At 39.1% G+C, this 22,703-nt stretch overlaps 2 protein-coding genes across 3 annotated transcripts in view; one reads left to right on the top strand and one right to left on the bottom strand.

The window, feature by feature from the left end:
* PDE8B (phosphodiesterase 8B) overlaps window positions 1–6,039 on the top strand; it is a 175,562-nt gene extending 169,523 nt beyond the window's left edge. Inside the window, exons 21-22 of the mRNA XM_081133703.1 lie at window positions 400–529; window positions 1,101–6,039. Coding sequence (XP_080989829.1) covers window positions 400–529; window positions 1,101–1,210 — 240 coding nt within the window. The 3' untranslated portion in view covers window positions 1,211–6,039. The remainder of the gene's footprint in view (window positions 1–399; window positions 530–1,100) is intronic.
* Window positions 6,040–6,126: 87 nt separating this feature from the next.
* Window positions 6,127–22,703, bottom strand: part of WDR41 (WD repeat domain 41) — a 36,170-nt gene continuing 19,593 nt past the window's right edge. For both annotated transcript variants that reach the window (XM_081133704.1, XM_081133705.1), the window contains exons 7-13: window positions 22,094–22,156; window positions 18,277–18,387; window positions 12,340–12,524; window positions 11,441–11,562; window positions 10,528–10,616; window positions 9,287–9,420; window positions 6,127–6,411 (exon numbers count right to left, since the gene is read on the bottom strand). In XM_081133704.1, the coding sequence (XP_080989830.1) occupies window positions 6,259–6,411; window positions 9,287–9,420; window positions 10,528–10,616; window positions 11,441–11,562; window positions 12,340–12,524; window positions 18,277–18,387; window positions 22,094–22,156 (857 nt within the window). In that variant the 3' untranslated portion in view covers window positions 6,127–6,258. The remainder of the gene's footprint in view (window positions 6,412–9,286; window positions 9,421–10,527; window positions 10,617–11,440; window positions 11,563–12,339; window positions 12,525–18,276; window positions 18,388–22,093; window positions 22,157–22,703) is intronic.

The following is a 22,703-nucleotide window of genomic DNA, read 5'->3' as shown; positions in this document are numbered from 1 at the left end:
AGGTATCAGCAGCATCACCCATCATTGCTTCTGTGCCCTCGGTGTAAATGTCAGTATCATTCGTGTTAGTATTTCGTGTTGTTAGTATTACTTTGAAAATAGCCTTGACCTTGCAATAATGAAAGCAGATCTCAGGAAGGAGGGAATGAACCCGAGATGCCCGGCACTTTAGGCGGGGCAGGGTATAGCAGAAGGGACTTGAGTCAGAGATCTGAATCTGGTTACTGCATCTCATTGGGTGGCTGGCTTTCAGAAGCCCCAGAACCTTGCTGAGCCTGTTTCTTCACACGCACGATTGGTCGATGCCCCGTTTCCCAGGATTGTTCTGAGAAACGAGACCGTGCTGTAACATGTAGCAGTTCCTGTGTGCCCTACAGCCTGCAGTGTTGTCTCTTACAGACTGATGAAGAGAAGAGACAGGGACTGCCTGTGGTGATGCCAGTGTTTGACCGGAACACCTGCAGCATCCCCAAGTCACAGATCTCCTTCATTGACTACTTCATAACAGACATGTTTGACGCCTGGGATGGTAAGATAGCTCCTGTTTTGTCATCTACACAAAATATTTTGTTATTCCTTATGATGATCACCTTTAATGACATAGACTGTGCCTAAAGGTATAAATGAAATGTTTGGGGTTTTTTAAAACTCACCTGTTTGTGGTCAGGGATGGTGGGGTACACGCATACTTTGTGTCCCCAGCACCTGAGACGAATCTTGTGCACAAAAGACTCAGTGGATGTTTGATAAATTGATAAGCAAGTCTTTACTTCTTCAAAGGACCTCTTCCAAAGCTTACAGCAGTTTTATTCTAGCACCGGGAGAAACTTTAGAAAGAACACAAAATGTATTAAAATCTACTGTGAATCACAGATTCTTTTGGTAATGGCTTTTCAGTTTTTAACTGGAAGTACCTGTTTGTATCTCAGAAACTAGTGCTTAATGACTTACCTTCTAATGTTGTGTGTTCACTTGCAGCCTAAGGCCTGACCTGGGGTACTTCTCCTGTGATTCTGATCCCAAATTTGTCCCAAAGAACCCCAGCCCTGTGCTTCTGGGAACCTAACTTAATTTAACCGGCTTCTTTTACATCCTTGCAGCCTTTGCGCATCTGCCAGCCCTGATGCAACATTTATCCAATAACTACAAACACTGGAAGACATTAGATGACCTGAAGTGCAAAAGTCTGAGGCTTCCATCTGACAGCTAAAGCCGAGATGGGAGAAGGGGACCTCTTATCTACAAAGGGCATGGTGAATCACAGTAGTATAAATGAGGCTTTCCTTTATCATGAAAATGACAAGTGTAGGTCAAGGAGCTAATGTTTAATATTTGACCTTGAATCAAATAAGCCCCCAGATTTCATTTTTAGAAGGTCATGCTCCATGAAGAAAAATGTTCTTTATACAATCAGTGACAGAACAAACGCAGGGCAAAATTCTTTGCCCTGCTGTCACCCATGTGCCCTCATCAACCATGGAGATGAATGACTATAACTAGCAGGACACATGCAGCAGACTTGGTGCCTCTGAGCCCATCTCCCTGGATGGTGACCAAGTAGCTTAGCTAGTGTTCAGCTCATATCTTACCACAAAAGTCACCGTCACTGTGTAGCTTGACTATTTTCCTCAAGAGCACTGGTCTGAAGGATTCATAAGAATATCTAAGAAAAAAAAACCAACTATATAAAATGAGCAAAACTAGGACCAAATTATTGATAAACCGGTTAGCTTCACAGCCTCCATGGCTAAGTGGTTCTTCTGATCGATGTTATGACACCCAAGTTAGAACACAGCCGTGGCCTGGTGAGTGCCTTCTCTAGACTGGTATCAGCAGCCTGTGGAGCCCTCTTTCCTGTGAAAGGCATTCATCCTAACAGAAAGCCATCCATGATGGGGAAGGGAGTGACATCGTGTTTCAGGGGACTCTATGAGATTCCCTAACAGAGGCAGTCACAAGGCACTATAGTGAGTATTATACACAAGCCATTAAATCTGAATGCCCTTGGACAAGCTTTTTTTAAAAAAGAAAAAATTTATATACATTTGCTGTTTAAAATTTTTATGAAATCAATCTAAATTTTCTGGATATAAGTCAATCGAGTATGTTGTATACCATGTACCGTCTATATGTATATGTTTGGGGAGGGGACGGGAAGTTTCAAGGTTCAGATGTTTTTAACCTATCTATATTTGCGATCATGCAGTTTTCCTTTAATGATGTAAAAAAATTGCAAGATGTGTAAATATATCAGAAAATAGACATATGGGGAAACAGTAAATACTATTAATTGTATGTAAAAGCTTCTAAAGCACAAGTGCATATTTTTATACGGCTCTTTTCACAACTTTCTGTGATCCACATGAAGTTAGACTTGAAATTTTCCTTTATTTTATCAGTCAACCCCTCTCTATGTATTATAAATATTAGAAACTCAGTAAACAAAATATCTTCATTTTTCTTTCAAATTCTTTGTACTCCATGCTGCATTTTTAAGAGGTATAAACAGACTGAATCAATTGAATCTGTTTTTTCAAACGAAAATTGGAATGCAGAACACTTGGAATTAGTACATGGGAAGAAAAAAAAATGACTTATCACTACATAATGTGCCAATGTTTTTTTCTATGTTTTGTACCAAAAAAAATGGAAACATATATGACAATCCATGCAAAGAAGTGTATCTAAATTATCTTAGGTGAGAGAACGTGCTTGGTCAGGACAGCAGCTAGCTTTGTATTGTAACCTACAGTATGTAAATGTGATGAAATGTTTCTGTGAAATACAGCCATTTTTCATTTCCAACAGCTGTTTTTATTTTACCTCCTCTTTGACCTAGATTTTTCATAATTTCAAACTTTCAGTTCAGTGTCCTTTATTTTGTGAGTCATATACTTTGTTTTCAGAACACATTACAGAGTCCCGTTTTAAGGAGCTAAAAGTTTGCCTAGGCTTCAGGAGCTTGCTCAAGGTGAGGATAGTCTTTTCCTGACCATCCCTCTCAGTTCCATCTGGTAAGTAAGAAACATTTATCAGCTGTCTCACATTTTCTATCTGAATGTAAGCTGTAAAGCTTACTCAGTGGAATGTCAAATTAATTTCATCTTAACTTAAATTCTTTAAGACTGCCAGGTACTAAAGCTTCCACATAGTTCTGGTCTTTTATGGTGTAATCTTCTGAGTTGCTACCTAAATAGTGCATTCCTCCAAAGAGTCATTTTTCTAGAAATACAGTTTTTCAGATGGAATGTGCATCAGATGGGTATAAACTATTATAACTGCCTCTTATCCTGAGTTGTTTACTAAAACATTCTGTGTTGAGGGGAGCTATATTAATTTAGGAAAATGCAACCCTATCTAATACAAAGAGAAGTCATGTTATTACTCCTATTTAACCAGAAGAAAAAGTTAAAAAACATTGTTACCTGCACCAGAATAACCCTATAATTTAACTAAGTCATTCTTTACTTCCAATTTAAGATTTTAAAATTTGCTTGCCTTTAGAATCAGGACTGGTTAGTCTTGTGGGCAAAGAACAAGGTTTATTAGTTCAATCAGAGCCCACTCCACTTGAGGAAGATAAAGGGAAGGGATGATACACTGCACCAAAGTTTAGGTTCTTGATTGTGTTTGAATACAGCCAGAGAATGAGGTTAATAAGGTACACTACAGAGTGTTATTTGCAGATATAATACCACTGAAAACTAAGATGGAAAAAATGCACGTAATGCATGTTGACCTCAATTATAATTGTATTCTTCTAAATTAGGGCATTCATGAAGGCAAAAACCATCAAGTCCAGTGAGTGGGTTGGAGGCTTCCCTCTAGACATAGTGGTTTCTCGTGGTGGAAAATTAACTAGAGCATAATAACAGAGGGATTTGCCATGGTACTTATGGCAAATTTGCCCCCAAAACTCACCTGTGGTTTGTGAGACCCCCTGTGAATAGAATCCTATCACAAAATACTAACCCAGAACAGATTAGGAAATAAAGCAGTTAAAAATATTAGTTCCTCATATAATTCACTGAATATGTCATAAGCAATTCAAGAAAACAACTTTACAAACTCATGACCTAATGTAAAATTTCCAAAGAAAACGCTAGCTACTAATAGAGTAAAGTCCATCTATAGAGGAAAATTAAAGCCTGAAAACGATTCTGAGATTATTTAATCAAACTGATCGACCATCTGATGCACTCAGACCAGATGGCATGTCTGCCTGGCACTGGGATACTAACCACGCTCCAGTTTCAGGATGAAAGATTAGAAAGTCATCTGCACAACTCCTCGAATATACCACAGGTAGCAAGTTGCTGGCTCAAAGGGGGTGCTGATTTTCCTACTCATGTTCTTCTATTCTGTAATGGAGGTAATAAATTTTAATATATTTCTCTATAAAGCTGTTTTCATTACAAATTAAAACAAATAACTGAGACCATTATTTGGTTTTCCTCATGTGGTAGTCATATAAGCCTTTATCTCTGATCCCAGTCCTCTCTGATGTGTTTTTAATGCTGCTCAATGAAGGTAAGGGGACAGAGCTGGCAAATTGTAAGGCCTTACCCTTCTGGGCCTCGGTTTTCTCCTTTATAACATGATGGCACTGGTCTGGCACAGGTGACTTAGCTCTTCAGTCTTTGTAGACAGTCGTGGAAGCAACTGTGAAAGGTAAAACTAGTGAAAACAACAACTTACAAAGACTCCATCAGGAGTGTGTGTGGTGACCAAATGAATCTGCAGGGCAAGCTCGTGAAGAAGCATCAGCCCTCTGGCACGTCCTCACCTTGCACTTGCTTTACAGGATTCTTTTATCAGCAGTTTAAATTTAAGAGTAACCCCACTCCTATCCGCGCCCAATTCTTAAAGTGCGGATCACCTCTTAATTTTTATCCTTTCATACCAAAGGGAGAAAGAATGCTCTGGTGAAACGCTGGTGGGTGATGGAGGCGATTAAATCTCGGAGGCCAATGCAAGAAACTTCATTTCTGAGTCCATGGTAAGGGGAGCCAGGCAGGCTGGACTCCTCTCTGACCGTTAGTGGGAAGGTGGACCAGGCACGCTGGACCCCTCTCTGAGTGGAAACACTGTAACTCTTTCCTCACCGCTGGCACAGATGAGGGGCAGTGGCTGGTGCAGTGCCAGTCTAGCCAATAGCTCTTCAGGCCAATTCACACTGGGGTGGAGGCTGTCAGGGATACACCCTTATAAGATTCCTACTGATTTCAGTTTATAGGGATTTTAGTAGCTAGAACTAAAAAAATGATTTAACAAATTAGTTGGCATCAAAAAAAAAGCTGTAGTTAAACAGTGAGATACTCAAATTTGCTCTATAGAACACTGATAATTAGTCACTAAGGACCAGGGGAATTTGTAGGAGAAAGGGTGTATTTCAGTTTATCACCAGGGTCCTCAATCAAATGGGCTCTAAAGATAACCAAAGATTAAAAAGCTTCTACTTAATGCCACCATTTTACTGTCTATTTGAACCCCCTCCCAAGACCCGAGTTCAAATGAAGCTCCGCGCATAGCACTCACCACTCAGCAGCAGCACAGCGTGCAGTCACTGTGCAGCCTGTTTCCTACAGAGAAGAAGCGGGTTTCTCGAGATCGCAAAGTTTAAATTCAAGTTACGATACATCCTACCTCCTCTTCAGTGGGCTTTTCTCCCAAAATATATTCTATAATTATCATGTATATTTATTTCCTTAAAAGCAGGTTCCTTAAGTAGATGTTTAAAGGAATGAACAGGTATGGTTAAAATATTCATTTTAGAGAACAAGTATTTAAAAACCCAAAGACTAAATGAAAGAAACTATATGCAACTTTTTAAAAAAATCTAATGATGAATAAGAATTAGAGGTAATAAAATTATATTAAACAAAGAAAGAGGTTCTGAGTACTATGCTCATTAACCATAAGCTCATAATTTCTGGTGTAAAAAATTTTTAATTGTCTATAAGGACACAATGGTATAATTTAATTCTTTATCAACAGATATTTGTAGTATGATCTGAAAACTTCTCTTTTTAAAAATCCACTACTCAAATACTTGTGTTATATTCTTTGGTGGATCCACTCACACGTAAGAACTTGTTGCTGGTTTGTGTGCCCACAAAAAGAGAATTCAAACAATCAGAATTTTATAGTGACAAGAACAACAATACACATTTAAGTGACTGCATGTGAATGGTTTCCAGAGTATTCCCCTGTAGTTGATGTTCGGAGCTCATGCATATGTATTCTAAGTTCCTTAAACTAGGCGACAAGGTATAGGTCACCATTCTCCTCTAGTTTTTGAAACAACTTTAAGCTGCGCAATCCAGATTCTCGTTCTCCATTTTTCCACAAAATAATGAGGTGATCGGCAGAGCACGTCACCAGTCCATGATCTTCAAAGTACAGAAACATCTGTAAAGAAATTTAAAACTACTGAGTACAGGAACTTCGAGAGGTGGCCAAACTAGATCAACATGTGTGCTTGTAAGATGTGTACCTTGGAGATATCAACACTTTAAGATTTCTCATGGAAAATGATAACAGTCACATACAAATATATAAATGCTAAAAATGTAACTACTAGACCAATATCTAGTATTTTAATAATCAGAACTTTAATACTGCCCAACTACAGAGCTATAATAGCTATTTTTGTAATGTACATGAATTCCCAAAGTATGTTCTGAATTTATTATTCTTCAAGTACTAGTTTTAAGATTTTGTCAGAAGTCCTGCCAGACCTATTTTACTTAGCCACTTATACTTCCCCCATTATTTGTAGACAAATGGCTACCCAAAAAAAGGGTCTGAATTCAAAATTCTCCGAGATAAACACTGGCTTCAGATCTGTAAGTAGAGGGAGGTGTAATCAATCCATCCATAAGCATTTACTGAGTGTCATCTATATGCTATGGTCCCTACCCTCAAGAAGGTTCTAATTCAGTCGTAAAAACCAAATCATAGCTGAAACAATTAGGGTGCCAATTAAAGACTGTGGATCAGGTACTATATAATAATGTCATTCAGACTATAATTTGTCACAGAAATTCAGGAAAAGGGAACATATAATAACAAATCGTCAGAGGAAGCTTCAAAAACATAAACCTCCAAATAAACGGAAGGTCATACCCAGTGAAGAACAGGCTGGGAACTACGGCTAGGAGAATGGAGCGCTGAGGGGAAGGCAGAGTGAGTACTGTGGGGTGGAGAGCTGGCGTCAGAGAGCAGATAAATGAAGCCATGAAAAGGAGGAGCTCCTCCAAGGAAAGAATGAAATAAAGAGGAGAAATAAAACAGCACTGAAGGACAAGAGGATGAGCGTTTCCTCTGAAATAATTTACATGTCTGAAGATAGCAGGATGAGGAGAGCTGATGATGTAGGAGTGAAGGGGGCGGATACTGGACCAAATTCCTCAGGGCACGGAAAAGGCAGAATTCAGAACGCAGAGGGGCTGGGTTGGAGAGCACAGAGCAAATACAGTAACAGGAGTGAAGAAACTCAGGAGACAGTATACCTAAGAGATGATCTAGATTTTCTCAATAAAGCAGAGGTACTTTTTTAAAAAAAAAATCTTTAAGTATCAATACTTTCGCTCAGGAACATTCCTAAGAACTGGCATTTCTATATTATGACAAATGTGCCACTTTGAAGGCTTCCCCCACCACTGAGAAACTTTAATGGGTTCCTACTATTTTAAAAATAAAGTCCAAACTCCTCAGCCTTACACTCAAGGGCATTCATAATCTAACCAAAGCTCCTTTCCTGAGCTTCATCTCCTACACCAGCGCGTGTTCACAGAAACCCAGCGCTCCAGCCTGGCGAGCTGCTCTTTGCCACCAAGCAGCTCCCATTTCTGCCCTTCTGTCTGCCACACTCCATCCTCACCACTCCCAAACGACACAATGGCCAAGCAAGCGGGACAAAGTCAAACAGTGGACAAAACAGCTGGGCTGCTTGTTAGAGGAAAGCAGAGACGAGTACCCAACATCGGGGAGCATCGTCCTACCCAACTTTCAAGGTTCAGCTCTAGTCTCAAGTCCCCTATCTTCCACTAACCATTTTCTTCTAATTCCCAAACATTCACTGTCTGCTCCGCATCTGGGTCTATATAAGAAGCCTAGATTTCACAACCTATTAGGTCTGTATCATTTCTCTCCACTAAAGTATAAGATCCACAAGGGCAAGTATTGTGTTTTCCATCTCTTTGTGAACTCCACTGTCTAGCATAGCACCTGAAACCCTAGGAAGGGCCCCATAACAAGTGGTGCTTCTGCTTCCGGGCATAAATGCACCTTCAAACGACAAGTAATTTGCCTCTCCCTGGCTATGAAGGGGAGAACGACTTGGGACAGTGCTTTCTTAGGGCCTTGCTTGCACTGCTATCATACATTCCCAGGCCCAGCCATCTCTTTGCCTTGCCTCGTATTATCCCTTCCTTATATCAATGGCTCCTAAGGAAATACTAATGCACCTGGATTTCCACAAGCTAGAATTGTATGCACTTTATAATTCCCAACTAATATTTTCCTATATGCATAATGATAAGACACTGGGTTTTACTAAAGCTGACAAATGAGTGTCCTTCAAAGGGCAGTAAAGCAGTGCTCTACTCATGAATACAACAGGGGCCCCTGGAACCAGATTCCATAAGGCTAACTCTGCATGTCTATATGTGTGTATGTGTGTGTGTGTAACCACAACCCTCCACTCAGCCTCTATTTACTACTGTTACACATTCAGCATTATTCACAGTGTCCTGTCAGCCATCTTCATCGCATAAATAATGGTGATTAAGCCCATTATTTAGAGCAGCGATTTTCAGCCAGTGAGCTGCAAGCATTTTTAAAACATGCAGTACCTGACTATTTCATCAGGGGCACTGACCTGTTTTCCCTTAGATTATCAAAAAAGAAAATGACAACAGCCAGCACAACAATAGCCTTCTGGTGTGAATGAATAAAAATTATACTTTTTTTTTTTGTCAGATAGGCAAAAAATATATTTTTTGGTGTGCCGCAGAATTTTAGTAATTAGTTTATGTTTGCCATGAGATGAAAAAGGTTGAAAATGGCTGATGTAGGAGCAACGATTCCTTGGTTCCTCAAATCATATCTCTGTAAAGAAGGGTCCTAACTGCATATACTATAATCTATCCTATTCCATGTTTCAATTCGGCAAAAATGCACAGAGAAGAGAAAGTTTAGGTCTTTACAACCATCTGAATGAAGAGCAGTGACGTGCGAGAGCAGGGATTCCCTGCATGCATATGCCTATTAAAAATGATACCTCTACAGATGACGAGTGTCCAATCAAATCTCCAGTGAGCTCCAGCGAACAGGAGGTGGCATTTTCCTGCTGCTTTCTCACAGGCTGGCCGGCTGGCTTGTTCACTCTTCCAAACCCCCACATGTTAAAGAAGCCTAGAAAGCACAGTCATTTCCGTCATTTTCAAAACTACTGTGCTCTTTACTTATGATAGTAATATGAGATCAAAAAAGCAAAATTTAAATGCAAAGATCTTCTGCACTTATTTTACTTTTTTTAAAATGTTTTTATTGATTTTAGAAAGAGAGAGAGGGAGAGAAACATCAGTTGGCTGCCTCCTGCACACACCTATTGGGGATCAAGCCCACAACCTGGACATGCGCCCTGACAGGGAATCCAAGGGCAACCCCTATGTGCATAGGACGATACCCAAACAACTGAGCCACTCCGGCCAGGGCTGCACTTATTTTAGTCAAGGGCTGAAGGGATGGGACCCGGCACTATGCTAGGGTTTTTATAACGTTGCTTCATTTCATCTTTCTTAGCTAACCAGGTTTGTTGCTGATCTCTCTTTATTCCCCCACTCACCGGTGAAAGTATATTAACATGACAAAAAGATAGACAAGGAACAAAAGAGAAGGAACCGGCCTGAATGGCAGTGTCCAAAAACAAGGTCACAACTCAGATCTATCAACAAAGGTTGACCAAAAGGAACATGAGTGTCCAAAAAACAATACCCTATGACTTCAGATAACCAGAAGACACTCCAGAGGTACCAGCATCTGATTTCTTACGCAAAGGTTGCTAACAAACCAGGATTTTGTTTTACAAACCAAACACCTGAGGGTTAAGAGTTCATGAAAACAGGATATAAACACAAAAGTGTGTTTTTCAATAAGTGGAGTTCAATGTTAATGCTAATGCTTCAAGTCTGAAAGAACACTTTAGTTTGACATCTGACCATACAAGTTGTTTGGGTATCAGGCACAATTATAAACAATATAAATGAATAATTACTTCATTAGGCGATGTGGTCAGATTACCAAAAAATAAGTTTCCCCTCAAAACAATAAAATCCTAGCCGACTTGAATAGAAGTAAACAGGCAATTCTATATTGAAACAGTATTAACACATGAATCCTAGACTCCAATCACCATATGCGTCATGTAGACATGCCTATTTTGAGCACGCTGAAATATTATTCTTGTGGTTATGTCTTTCATGTGAGAAAAAGATTGCCTTTCTGAGAAAAGACACACACCTGTTGGTACAGGGTCAGCTGCAAGCTGCTGTTTTTCTCGTAACTCCCAAATGCGTACACTGCCATCTTCTGAGCATGAGATTAACTGCCTGTCAGAACAGAAAATCAGTGAAAAAAGACGGAGCACCAAGCAGGGCCAATGCTAAATTTGCATTGAAAGAAGTCAGTGGAGGCCTCTCCATTGCTTTTATTTGGCTCTTGGCAGAAGCCAATAAAATTCAGAATTTAGCATGGCTTTCCAATGCAAAGTAAAAGCACTCTTCAGAAAAGACACGCATTATATTGTTACACTGGCTCAAATTTGTAAATATTTCATCTTCATTTTTTAAAATGCACTCAGGAAAACAGGGTATGAATTACACTTTCATAGTATCCTGAGCGACAGTCCCTGTTCTCCTCTCACTATATCTCTTCCTGGGGTGCCTCTCAGTCTGAAAATACCCTGCATAGAAAATAACACTATTCCCCTCATATAATTTCCTCCCTAAAAATTCAGCAGCCAAATGTACCCTGAGAGGAAAGTCCTCCCTTGGTAACCTTCGACAACAGGACAGTTCCATTTGATTCTGGCTATAAACAACAAAAAGATGAGCTTATGGAAAATATAAAAAGAAAAATTAGCACAGAGTAAGTGCCTAAAAGTCTTTTACCTTTTAAAATAAATGCCATATTTTAAAGTATCTCCTCTTATAAGGAAATTCAATATAATTCATTTGAACCATGCTTCTTGTAAATTTGTAATATACGGCCACAAACTCTTTTATCAGAGACAGCTTCGTGGCATTCTCCATTTCCAGAAGAATACAGCAGGTCAAGCCATGAAGCCAGGCAACTCTGCCCCTGGAGAAATTACACTGGTAGCGCTAGGAACTGAATTTCTTTCATCTGTTGCAGAGCAGATGGGAACTTGTACCTGTTTGGAAGCCTGGCAATGTGCAGGACACTGGAGTCGTGTGCAGTTTTCTGGCAGGCAATCACACGCTTCATTTGAAGGTTATACACGTATAAACCCCTTCCAACTGCTGCAAATACATTCTGGGGGGGAAATTCAGAAATGGGCATAAAACTAGTGCTTACCACTACCTAGTGTAATAGATTTCCAGCCCTGGTGTGACATCAGAAAGCCATTGTTACCTTCCCCTATTCCCAGCCTTCAGCCCCAATTACTGTGGTGCCCTCTGAAGTCCAAAACTTTCAAATCACAAAGGAAAGCTCAGCATTTAAAAGGTAAAAGGACACACTGATAATGCAGAGAAAGCTCTGTATATAACACCCCTTAGCATCACTTTCTTCCTCTCTGAAATATAACAGCTAGAGAAAGAAACCTATGCTACAGTACTTTAATAAAAATAATAACATGCATATGATTAGAAAATTTAAACAGTATAGAAAGGCACGAAATAAAGTGAAATAAAAGCTTCCCCCAACTCCCCTCCTCTAAGATTACAACTCTTAAAAATTTCTTATGACTACATTTAAAAATGTAATCATAAAAAATATAAACTCCCCTTTAAATATATTTTCTGAGCCAGAATTCATTAATCCATTGTTATTAATCTCTTACTGCAAAGACAATGTAAAGTACTTCAAGAGCATCAATGTCAAGGGCTGAAGGACTGAAATCACACACTCATCTTGCCCAGGATGCTAGTAGACTAAAAGAACAAAACTCTTCCATTTTTTTACTTCCTTTACCTCTCTAGGAAATACAACAGAATCTTCAAAAGGACTCTTTTCCCAAAGTGTTTCTTAAAACAATTTAAATATTTTAAATTGTTACTTAAAAACTTTATATTTTCTTTTTTTTTTTACCTCTTCATCCCATGTGAAATGATGAATAGAAATGTCATTTGGTTTTTGACAGAGTTTTATTTCTTGCTGAGTGTCCAGCTGTGGAGATGGGTCCCAGAAGTTGCGTTCACAGGCCTGCATGGTCCAGTCCAGGATGTCCCAGATGATCAGCTCTCCAACATGGGAGCCAGTTACGAAACTCAAATCTAGACAGAGTTCATATATGTCTCATTATTGATCATTTTACCTACAGGTAAAAACGAATGGACTGCCTAGTAGTAATGCTCTATAAAACCACACTAACAAGAACAGTGAGGTACCTAGATAAGCCAAACAGAAAGATTAATGTAACAGAGCAGAAAGACCAGAAACAGACTCAAGGTTACTTATTTAATCTGTGATAATAACTGCATTTCAATTAGTGAGCAAAGAAATACCTCATGCTGGAATATTTGGTTAATTATTTGGGAAATAAAAATAAAAGAACCTTACCTTGGATCATATACTATTTAGCAAACCGATACTTTTTCTGTGTGTCTCTTTTGCTTTCACACACTACCACACTCACACTTCTGACACCAGATGTGTGGGTTTTCCCCACACCAAGAAATTCTGTGACAAGAGCTTAGGTGACCTACAATTTAACATAGTTCTGACACTCTCTACCTGGAGACAGCATCAGATGTCTCAGGTTAAGGGCTCAGTCCCACAAGACTGCCCCCCACTTCAGATGCCAATAGCAAGTCCAAGTTGTTACCTATGCTTCTGATCAGCTATAATTCTCACAACCCTAGTTCAATTAACTTGCCAGCGCAGCTCACAGAATTCAGGAAAGCAGTGTACTTAATGCTTACCAGTGTGTTATAAAGAATATGATAAAGGATACATATGCACCTCCAGATGGAGAAGATGCACAGGGCAAGGTATGTGGGAAGGGCTATGGGGCTCCCATGACACTCTCCCAGCACCTCCACAGGTTCAGCAACCTGGAAGATCTCTGAATCCCACTTTTGGGATTTCTATGGAAGTTTCATCATGTAGGCAAGATCAATTATTAGTTCCATTTCCAGCCCCTCTCCCCTGACTGGAGAAAGACAGGATAGGGCTGAAAATTCCAAGCTTCTAATCATGGTTTGGTCTTTCTGGTAACCAGACCCATCCAGGAGCCTAAGAAAGAGTAGCCTCATTAGAAGAAAAGATACTGCTATCACCCAGGAAATTCCAAGAGATTTAGTACCCTATGTCAGGAAATATTAGAGCAAATATTAGACCAAAAGATGCTTCTTGTGCTCTTATCACTTAGGAAATTATAAGGGTTTTTAGGAGCTTTGTGCCAAGAACTTGGGGCAGATATGTGTGTGTATATATATGTATATCTCCTATAGATATATATTTTTCTATTATTGCTCACCAAAATAAGTTTCAAAGAGATTAAAACATTAAAGATATTTAAAGGGTTGAAGAAAATAAAGGTAAATATTTTTTATGAATATAGAGTACTAAGAGGCTCTAAAGGAGGTAGGGTGGGGATTAGAGAAAGGTATCTGAGTTAATATCTCCTTAGCAAAAAAAATCATGCAATTAAATGACAAAAAGATGGGGAAGATTTGCAACTTAGATATCAAAACAGGAGGGTTTTTTGGTTTTTTTTAATCTTCAACTGAGGATATGTTTTTTAATTGATATTTTTAGAGAGAGAGAAAGAGGGGAGAGAGAAACACTGATTGGTTGCCTCCCATACTAGCCCTGACCAGGGACAAATAAATAGATTTATTATACTTGATACATAACGAGTTCTTGGAAGTCATTAAGAACAAGATGAATACTGCAGCAGAAAAAATGGGCAAAAGACCTAACAGGCAAAACAAGAAATATAAACGGTCAATAAACCTGTGAAAAGATGTTCAACTTAATAATCAAAAAAATCTAAAAGCAATGAGATACTACTTATTGACTTGCAAATTGGGAAAAATTATAAAACAGGAAAATATCCAAATGTTAGCAAAAGCAAAGGGAATCAGCCCACTCACACACTACTAATGTCCCAGTATAAAGTGGTATGATCCCTTCAAATTTGGAAATACACATCAAAACCTTTAAAAAAATGTAAACCCATTGATTCAACAAGTCCACTTCTAGGAATTTATCCAGAGGAAAGCATACATAAAAGACATGTAACAGGGTTGTTACTCATAATATTAAAAATCTGAAGATAACCTAAACATACAATTGGGGATTGAATTAAAAACACCCACAAAATGAAATACTAATGTTGTCATTAAAAATTAAGTTGTTAAGTATCTTTATATTGATTGATATGGAAATATATTCATGATATACTGTTACAAAAGAGCAAACCATGTGTATATACATACATATGCCCAGAAAAACACCTAGAAGTATATGGACAGTGCTTAATACTGTATAGTGGGAGAATTTTAATTTTAATTTTTACATTTTTTAATATTTCATACTATTTTCTCATTTTTCTATGACTATGTATTACTTGTACAATAACAAGTTTTTAAATCCTTTAAATAAAATGAAATTAGTGGGCCAACTAAGACACTTTACAAATTATATATTTAACAGAAAATGTTCAACTGCTGAGACTAAAACTTATCATGAAGAATATAATTTACTTTAATTTTTACATATTCAGGGTGAGGTAGAATAGAACAATGCAGCATGACTCTAGAAAGCCAACCTCTAATTTTGGCTCTGCCATCTGGTCTTTAGAAAGTCATTTAACCTTTCTCTAGCTTGGATTTCTCATGCATTAAATGAGGATGATTATAAAAATCAAATTAAATAATAAACATTTAGCCATTTTAAAAAAACATCAAATGTTATTTTTTAGTCCCAGTATTATTTTGAGCCCCTGTTAATATTCCATAGTAATGGTATTAAAACATCCAGTTACTTGTAAATTAGGAATACATAGATGAGTAATTATGATTTAATTATTCTATTTCTCAAGTAAACCAGCAGGACAGAAATCTCTGTAACTAGATGAATAATCTCTTAGAAATGAAGAATTACCAGCAATCATACACGTAAACATTATTTGTCTTGGTTCCAAGTCCACTTTCTATAGTTGATTAGCAGGCTCTATAGAGTTTGCTCTAAGCTCATCTCTCATTTGTGGAAATAGGCTTCTAATTTTAACAGTGGCAAAGTTAACGGAGCACTGACCTTTCCGTGGCCACCTTTTACATCCCTTCCCCCCTCTCCAATTTCAGTCAAGCATCTGACTCCAGCTCTGCAAACATGCAGTTAGAGTCAGGAATCTTCACACCTTAACTTCTTTAGTTGTATGAAAGAACTAGAGAGGTTAAGGAGGGAAGGTTCCTGACTCTAACTCTGCATGTGTCTTAACTGAGTTAATGTAACCTCCTGAGACCACAAAGTTACCTGCTCTGACTTAATCCTTCAAGTGTCTGTGATCCATCTATGCAGCAGATAAAAGTATCCCTGCCCAGTTGGAATTTTTCACTAAAAACCAATTTACTGGCATTCACCTAAGTCGATGCAGTTTATCGCTGTGTAAATTACTTATATTCCCAAACAGATCATTCAAAATGTTTCATACCTAACAACCTCAATGATGATGTATTATATGTGTATGGACTTTCAGGAGTCAGCATGAAAACCTCACCTGGCATCTGTCTACCTATCCATCATAAGTACTAATCCTTTTTGATTACCACACCATGTTGTCAGCACAAAACAAGAAGAGCAATGAAATAAAGAAGGAAGCACCAAGAGCCTTTTGCCAGAAGTGAGAAGCAAGGTTATCTAGCATGTCTGTCTTAGAAAACCTTCTGCCCCGGCACTCAGATCTGTGTGGCAAACCAGGTATTCCTCATTCATAATTGTGGGAGTTTTGTCTCCCATTCTAAGGTTGCCCTGGGCCACCTCACTGAAAATGCACTTTCCCTCTGAGTTACAAACCCAGTTACTGGCAACACCTTTCATTGGAATTGGTGGGACAAAGACACAGGGCTGACAGTGGAGCTGAGAACTAACTATACAACATAATCATTTCAAAACTGCCAACATCTGCAGCAAGGCAGATCCCTACATACAAGATCAGACTGTCAAAATATCATGTTCAAATTTTACCAGACCACTCATCTGTATATCATTCCTATATATCCTTATTATCTGTAGTATAATTTTATAGTCATAGAGTTTAGAAAGTAAAAGGTACTGGGGCTTTTCTGTCATGTCATTAATTTTTTTGCTTCCATTTTCCATTTTCCTCCAAGAAGTTGGCAGAGAAATACTTGAAGATAGCTTTCTTGGTTAAACTGTCATAAACTTCTCTACACATCACACAGCAAAAGAAATGCCTTGAAGTCGGGACTACCTCAGTAACATTGCATAACCTTTATTAAGAGCCATGCTGGGCCAATGGTACCAATGCTTCACCACTAAAATGAGATAGCTAGGCGTGACCAGTGTAGTGGGTCAGAACACAGCTGTGCCTTTTCCAGCAGCGCTGAGGCCTTGGAGCTTATGGCTCAGTGCCAGAGGGTCTTCCAAATAAGAACTTGTCTTTTGTGCTGCGATCCATGGCTAGAGGGAAGAGAGCCCCCAGAGAGAAATAAAGGAGTGCTCCCAACACTACTACTTCTATCACCGTAGACAAATCTGGTCCTTAGAATGACTTGGAGCGGGTTGTACAAGAAGATGGCTGTTAGGGAGGATTGTGGAAGTGGGAGGGACATTCTCACTGATGTACCGGACAATGTGACTGAATGGCATACAAATGGAGACTACACTTAGTGCTGTCCGTGCCCTTCCCCTTGTCGCATGTTTATGCAAAGTATTGCTCAAAAAGAGCCGATCCACGTCTCAGGTCAGAGGGTACAGTCCAGTCCTCCCACTGTATCACATCCATGGCATCCTTACAGGACCCTCTTAGTCTCCTCCAGGCTATCAAAGTAAAGCCACCCAGGAGGCCTCTCGTCTGACCTCAGAACACAGATCACCCAGAACAACTCTGATGATATAAGATGTCACTTTATTTGAAAGTGAACTAGTTCTAGCTTCTTCTGGAGAGAAGTTTATAACAGTTTAACCACTTGTCTCAGTGGTTAGATCATCGGCCCGCGGACTGAAGGGTCCCAGGTTTGATTCCGGCCAAGGGCATGTACCTCCGTTGCAGGCTTGATCCCGGGCCCCAGTACAGGGCGTGTGTGGGAGGCAACCAATCTATGTGTCTCTTTGACATCAGTGCTTCTCTCTCTCTCCCCCACCCCCTTCCACTCTCTCTGTAAAGCAATGGAAAAAATATCCTCAGGTAAGGATTAAAAAAAAAAAGTGAACTAGGTAAATCCCAGGGTTTGTTACCCTGCCATCTGATGTTAGACTGGGCTCACCGGAGATACTCATTAAAGTCATTATGACACTAAATAGGATGTCTGGCAAGTCAAAACTCACAACCATGAGGATGGGCAGATACAACCCATTTTCTGCAGACCTTTGCCTTAGTTTGGTGCTATTTTTTGAGAGTCTTCAATCATGAAAGCAATTGCCTTAAATCCTGCTTATTCAACTGTAAGTGTGTAACTTGCGATATAATATCATACTGTGTGGTCTACAAAAGAGGAGCTAGCCAGAACCAATTGGCAAAAATGCCAAAATGCTACTAAGCCTTAGTACTTACAGCCTATGACAACTGTCCCACAGAGCCTGAGATTATGATGCTCCCTCCATCTCTTCTCTCTGTCTTACCCTTTCCCTTGTGCCTAAATCGTATCCTACCAACCTATAAAACTTGGTCAGTTCCATTGCCTTGAATTCCACAGTATAATCCCTACTAATCAAAAGTATTATTTTAATGAAGATAATTCTAGAAATCCTAGAACAGAACAAGACTAAAGCTCGTAATGGGTTATGTTAATAAGTACAAAATTTTACATAATATAAACACGTACACAAGGAGCTTACCGTTGACATTAGCCAAAGAGAGAATATTATCCTGGTGATCAAGGAGGCGCTTAACTTCAAGAATATCCCATTCTAGTGATGCTTCTGTTGGTGCTACCAACCTGAAAATTACTAAATGAAAAGACAGATATAATTTTATTAAGCTAGTCAAAGAAGATAAAATTACATTTCTGCTCAAAATGCAAGTATTTCATTAAGTTAGAAATGTCTAAAATACTGAAAACCCATCTCCAAAGGGAGCCTTATTCATACTACTTTAAAATATTTCTTTCGACTGCTTGAGGTGTTTGAAATGAATCTACTAAAATCCCAAGTGAGTGTGTCTTTAGAACTCTGTTCTTTTAGTAAAACTCTTCTAATTCCACAACCACCCATGAAGCCCCATCCTTCCCAGGGCTCTACTGTAGTGTGGCTATTCCGCCTCACTCTCCCCATTCAGTGACTGGCCCACATCCCTGAATCACCTCCACCATTGGCTTTCTCTACTCACGTCCCCAGGCCAGCAAGCATTGCTACAAAACAAGCTACAAATTTATGTTTAACTACAACTCAGAGAAGACTTTCAGCATCTGCTTTTATTTTTCTTAAATTTTGATTCCTAGGCATACACCATTAAATTATAAATTCTCTGAGGAGAATATGCCTTATATTTTTTGTGTGACATACAGTTCTTTTGACTACAGATTTTCAATGTGGTGCTTTACTCATTATCTGACTTTAACAAATAGTTTTAAACTAATGTAAATCCTAACTTGAACCAATACAGAAAACCCAAAATCAAATCAACTGGCATGATTCAATCAACAAACATTTACCAAACATCTACTATGTTCCAGGAAGTTAGCTCTCTAATGTGAACAAGGCCCACTCACAGTCTAGAGTGGTAGTGAGACCTACAGACAAGCTTGTGATAGATATACTAAGTGCTATGACAGGCTACTCTGCTCAGTGCTGAGGGTGGGGGCTCACAGTTTAGGGTGACTAATGTCCTAGAAGTAGGAAGGCTTCAGAGGTCACATCCTTTCCAAGTGGTGGCTAATTATCAAAGTCTCTCTTCTTTCTCACATTCCTCCCTGGAAAATAGGTAAGTGCCACATTTCATTCGATCTCTGGAAAATTTCTACCAACTGAAAGATCTCTAGCAAGGTTATTTAATCCTGACAGCCATTTATGTTCAAACTGTGGCTGTCAACAGAAAAAGGTCTTTCTTCCTATACCTATCAAAGCTTATGAAAATTCCATTTCAGTTGAATACTACCGAATGATTTTGAGATTGGGATTGTGGAATAAAAAGCAATGTATTGTTTAATCAAACTAACAGAGGTAAAAACCTGAAATACTAACAAAACAAACAAACAAACAAAAGAAACCTACTAAATAGGTTTCTACAAAGAACTACAAAGCACAAAAGAGAACATGAAACTGTTTAGTGAGTTCATAAATACGGCCTCTATAGACGAGTAATAACTTCAAGAAAATAAAACAAATATGAATTAAATATGAATTAAACCCAGGGACCAAAGAGAAGCAATAGTCAATTCTAAAAAGGGGGTTAAGAAAAATCCTAGCCTTCTGAGCCAGGATGGGGACTCGGCACTAAGAGCCTTGCTCAGCTAGTGAAGCTTCATCACTGCAGCTGGTGCACAGAACCTACACCTCCTGTTGAAAGGAGGCCTCACACAGAAAGGAGAAACCAGCGTGGAACACTGGAGACCAAGGATATGGGCACAAGCTTGGTCTTGGAAATAGAAAAGGCGTAGAGGTGAGAAATACCTCAGGAGGGGAATCCATCCCAGGCAGTTCAGTATTGACAAGCAAGCGATGGAAGAGAGGAAGTAACTGAGGGCCTGATTTGATACATTGAAAAGTTTGCACTTTGTCCTGCAGGGTAGTGGTGAGCTTATACTGGTCCTCTAGGGCAAAGATTTCATTCATTTGGGGCGAAAATGAGAAAAAATAAAGGCCACATGAAAGTAAATATATTCAATTTAAAGTCCTATTATTTTTTTTCTGAGATCATGTTCTTCATACTTTGTTGTTAAAAAGTAATTTTTACAAAATGAAGGTGGTAAATAATAGCTTGTTTGAGTTTTTGTTTTTGTTTCTTACTGATTTTACTAAGCAAAATAAAAATTTGGCAACTCTATGTTAATCTCCAAAAATCTGAACTTTTGTGTTAGAAATTTGAGCGTAGAAACAACTGTTTCAGGCAATAAGAAGCCACTGAAGCTTTTAAGCAGGGTAAGTGGCCTGCATTTTGGATGGATCCCTCAAGCATCTACTGAAGAATGTATCCAAGAAGCTCTAAACTAGAGGAAGGGAAGGCATCTGACAAGCACTGAAGTAGAGGAAGAAAGATAAGTAGGAGACTTAATGCAACATTCCAGGCAAAAGAGGGGATGGGAGCCTGAGTAGAGCAACACTAGTGAGATGGGAAGAAACAGATGGAAATATTTAGAGCAGCAGTCCTCAGAGCATGGTCTGAGGACAAGCAACCTCAGCACTACCTGGGAACCTGTTAGAAATGCAGAGCTCAGGCCCCAGTCTAGACCCACTGAGTTAGAAACTCGGGGGGGGGGGGGGAAGGGGTAAAGCCCAGTAATTTGTGTTTTTAACAAGCCCTTCAGGTCATTCTAATGCACTCTAAAGTTTGAGAACCACTGAGTCAGAGTAAAACCATAAAAATACTAGGTGACTGATCAGCTACAAGAGGAGAAAGGCAGGGGAAAAGCCAAGCATCGTTCCAGCTCAATGGAGAACTTGGGAAAACTAAGTTTCTGCAAGAGAAGAGAAAGAAAAAAACTAAACAAAAATGTATAATGCCTTTAGAAACTACTTTAAGAAAAGAAAGGAGAAGCACAGGGTCTACAAAATTACTTCTCAGACCTGATTATACACAGAAAGGTTAGTTGAAGAGAGAGAAACTTTGCTGCAAAGCAGTGGGACCTGCAATTCGCAGCTGTTAGTAAACGGTGACCATTAGCTCACGTCTCATTGGATTTTGCAAACATGCCAACTGATAGTCACAGCAAATCTCAGGGCCTGTCTCTGGAAGAAGTAGCACAAGCAATATCAAATGCCCTCTGGGCTATGATAGAAAAATTCTTCAAGAAAGAAGCCCTTTTAAGAAGCGTGTTTATTCTATCAATTCTGGCACCCAAATTCCAGTCACAAGGCAGTGAGCACAAAAGGCTGTCTCCACCGTGGGCTCCCTGGCAGTAAATGAGTTAGCCAACAGTCAACAGCTAAGAAAGTGGCCTCCAAATGTTCATACTCAATTAACACATATACAAAATTCCTCTTGCTACCCCTTCCTCTGCTACCCGACTACTCTAAGAGAAATGGCATAAACTCCTCCAAGAAAATGGGCCCCATTCTGGCTTCCTGAGGCAAAAACTCCACAGTGCCACCTTAGTGAATTCCCCAAATAACCCTCCTCCAACCCTCCCAACTCAGGTTTTTACTTCCCAAAATGTTGACAGTGGATTCATGTGGTTACATTTTTTTGCTAAATAAGTGTTGAGTACGGATCAGCAACAGAGAGGGCAGTAGGCTGTAAGTGGCCTTCTCCACATTAGAGGAGTTGGGGTTACCCTGCCCCACTTGGCTGTGTTAGAACAAGGGTAATACAGAAACTGACCTAACCTCCTGAACATGTCTAGGTCGCCACATCACTTCTACAATCCCAGGAGGCCAAGACTGGGGCAGGGGCAGATGTTCCTTAGATGAAATACTAACTAATCTTTCCAAAATGTATACACAAGTTCTAATTTAAAATAAAATTTAAAAAATAGAAGAAAAAAGGAGTCATACTCACTCAGTTCTTTGCCAACTGCTGCCACAACACAGTTCTTAGGTATTTCAATCAAAGCACTGATCCCTTCAAAAATATATAAATCAGAGGTCAAATTATTTTCTTTGTGAATTACATCAACAAAAACATTCTCAGTCTAATGTCAGTCATGTACTATAAAGGGAGTAGTCACAATAAAGTACACACACTTTTCTACATCACACTTGCTTGTTTACACATAGAAAATGATTTTGTGCAAAGTAGGTCAGGCCTTTGGAAGACATTATTGATCTATGAAGGTAGGATATACTCTGAACATTTTTACTATTAGGGTTAACTTATTAACCAGGGATCCCTAAAGACAATTACCATCACCATTTACAAGATAGCTAGTTCAAATGAGATGTAAAATTGGCATTTTCCTTAATTTAACTTTAAGAATCCTGAGTGGGCTCCCTGGCAATAAATGAGTTAGCCAACAGTCAACAGCCAAGAAAGTGGCTTTTAAATAGCATGTTTATAATCAATTAATACATTTACAAAATTCCTTGTATTACTGGAATAACCAGATCCAACATTCTACCGTATTTCCCTTATTTAAATATAGAGTTCCAAGAATCTTTTTAAAGCTGAA

Source organism: Miniopterus schreibersii (assembly GCF_964146895.1).
Source record: "Miniopterus schreibersii genome assembly, chromosome: 3".
Taxonomy (NCBI): Eukaryota; Metazoa; Chordata; class Mammalia; order Chiroptera; family Miniopteridae; genus Miniopterus; species Miniopterus schreibersii.
The sequence above is the reverse complement of the archived record's forward strand: the minus strand, read 5'-3'. Positions and strand labels throughout refer to the sequence as shown.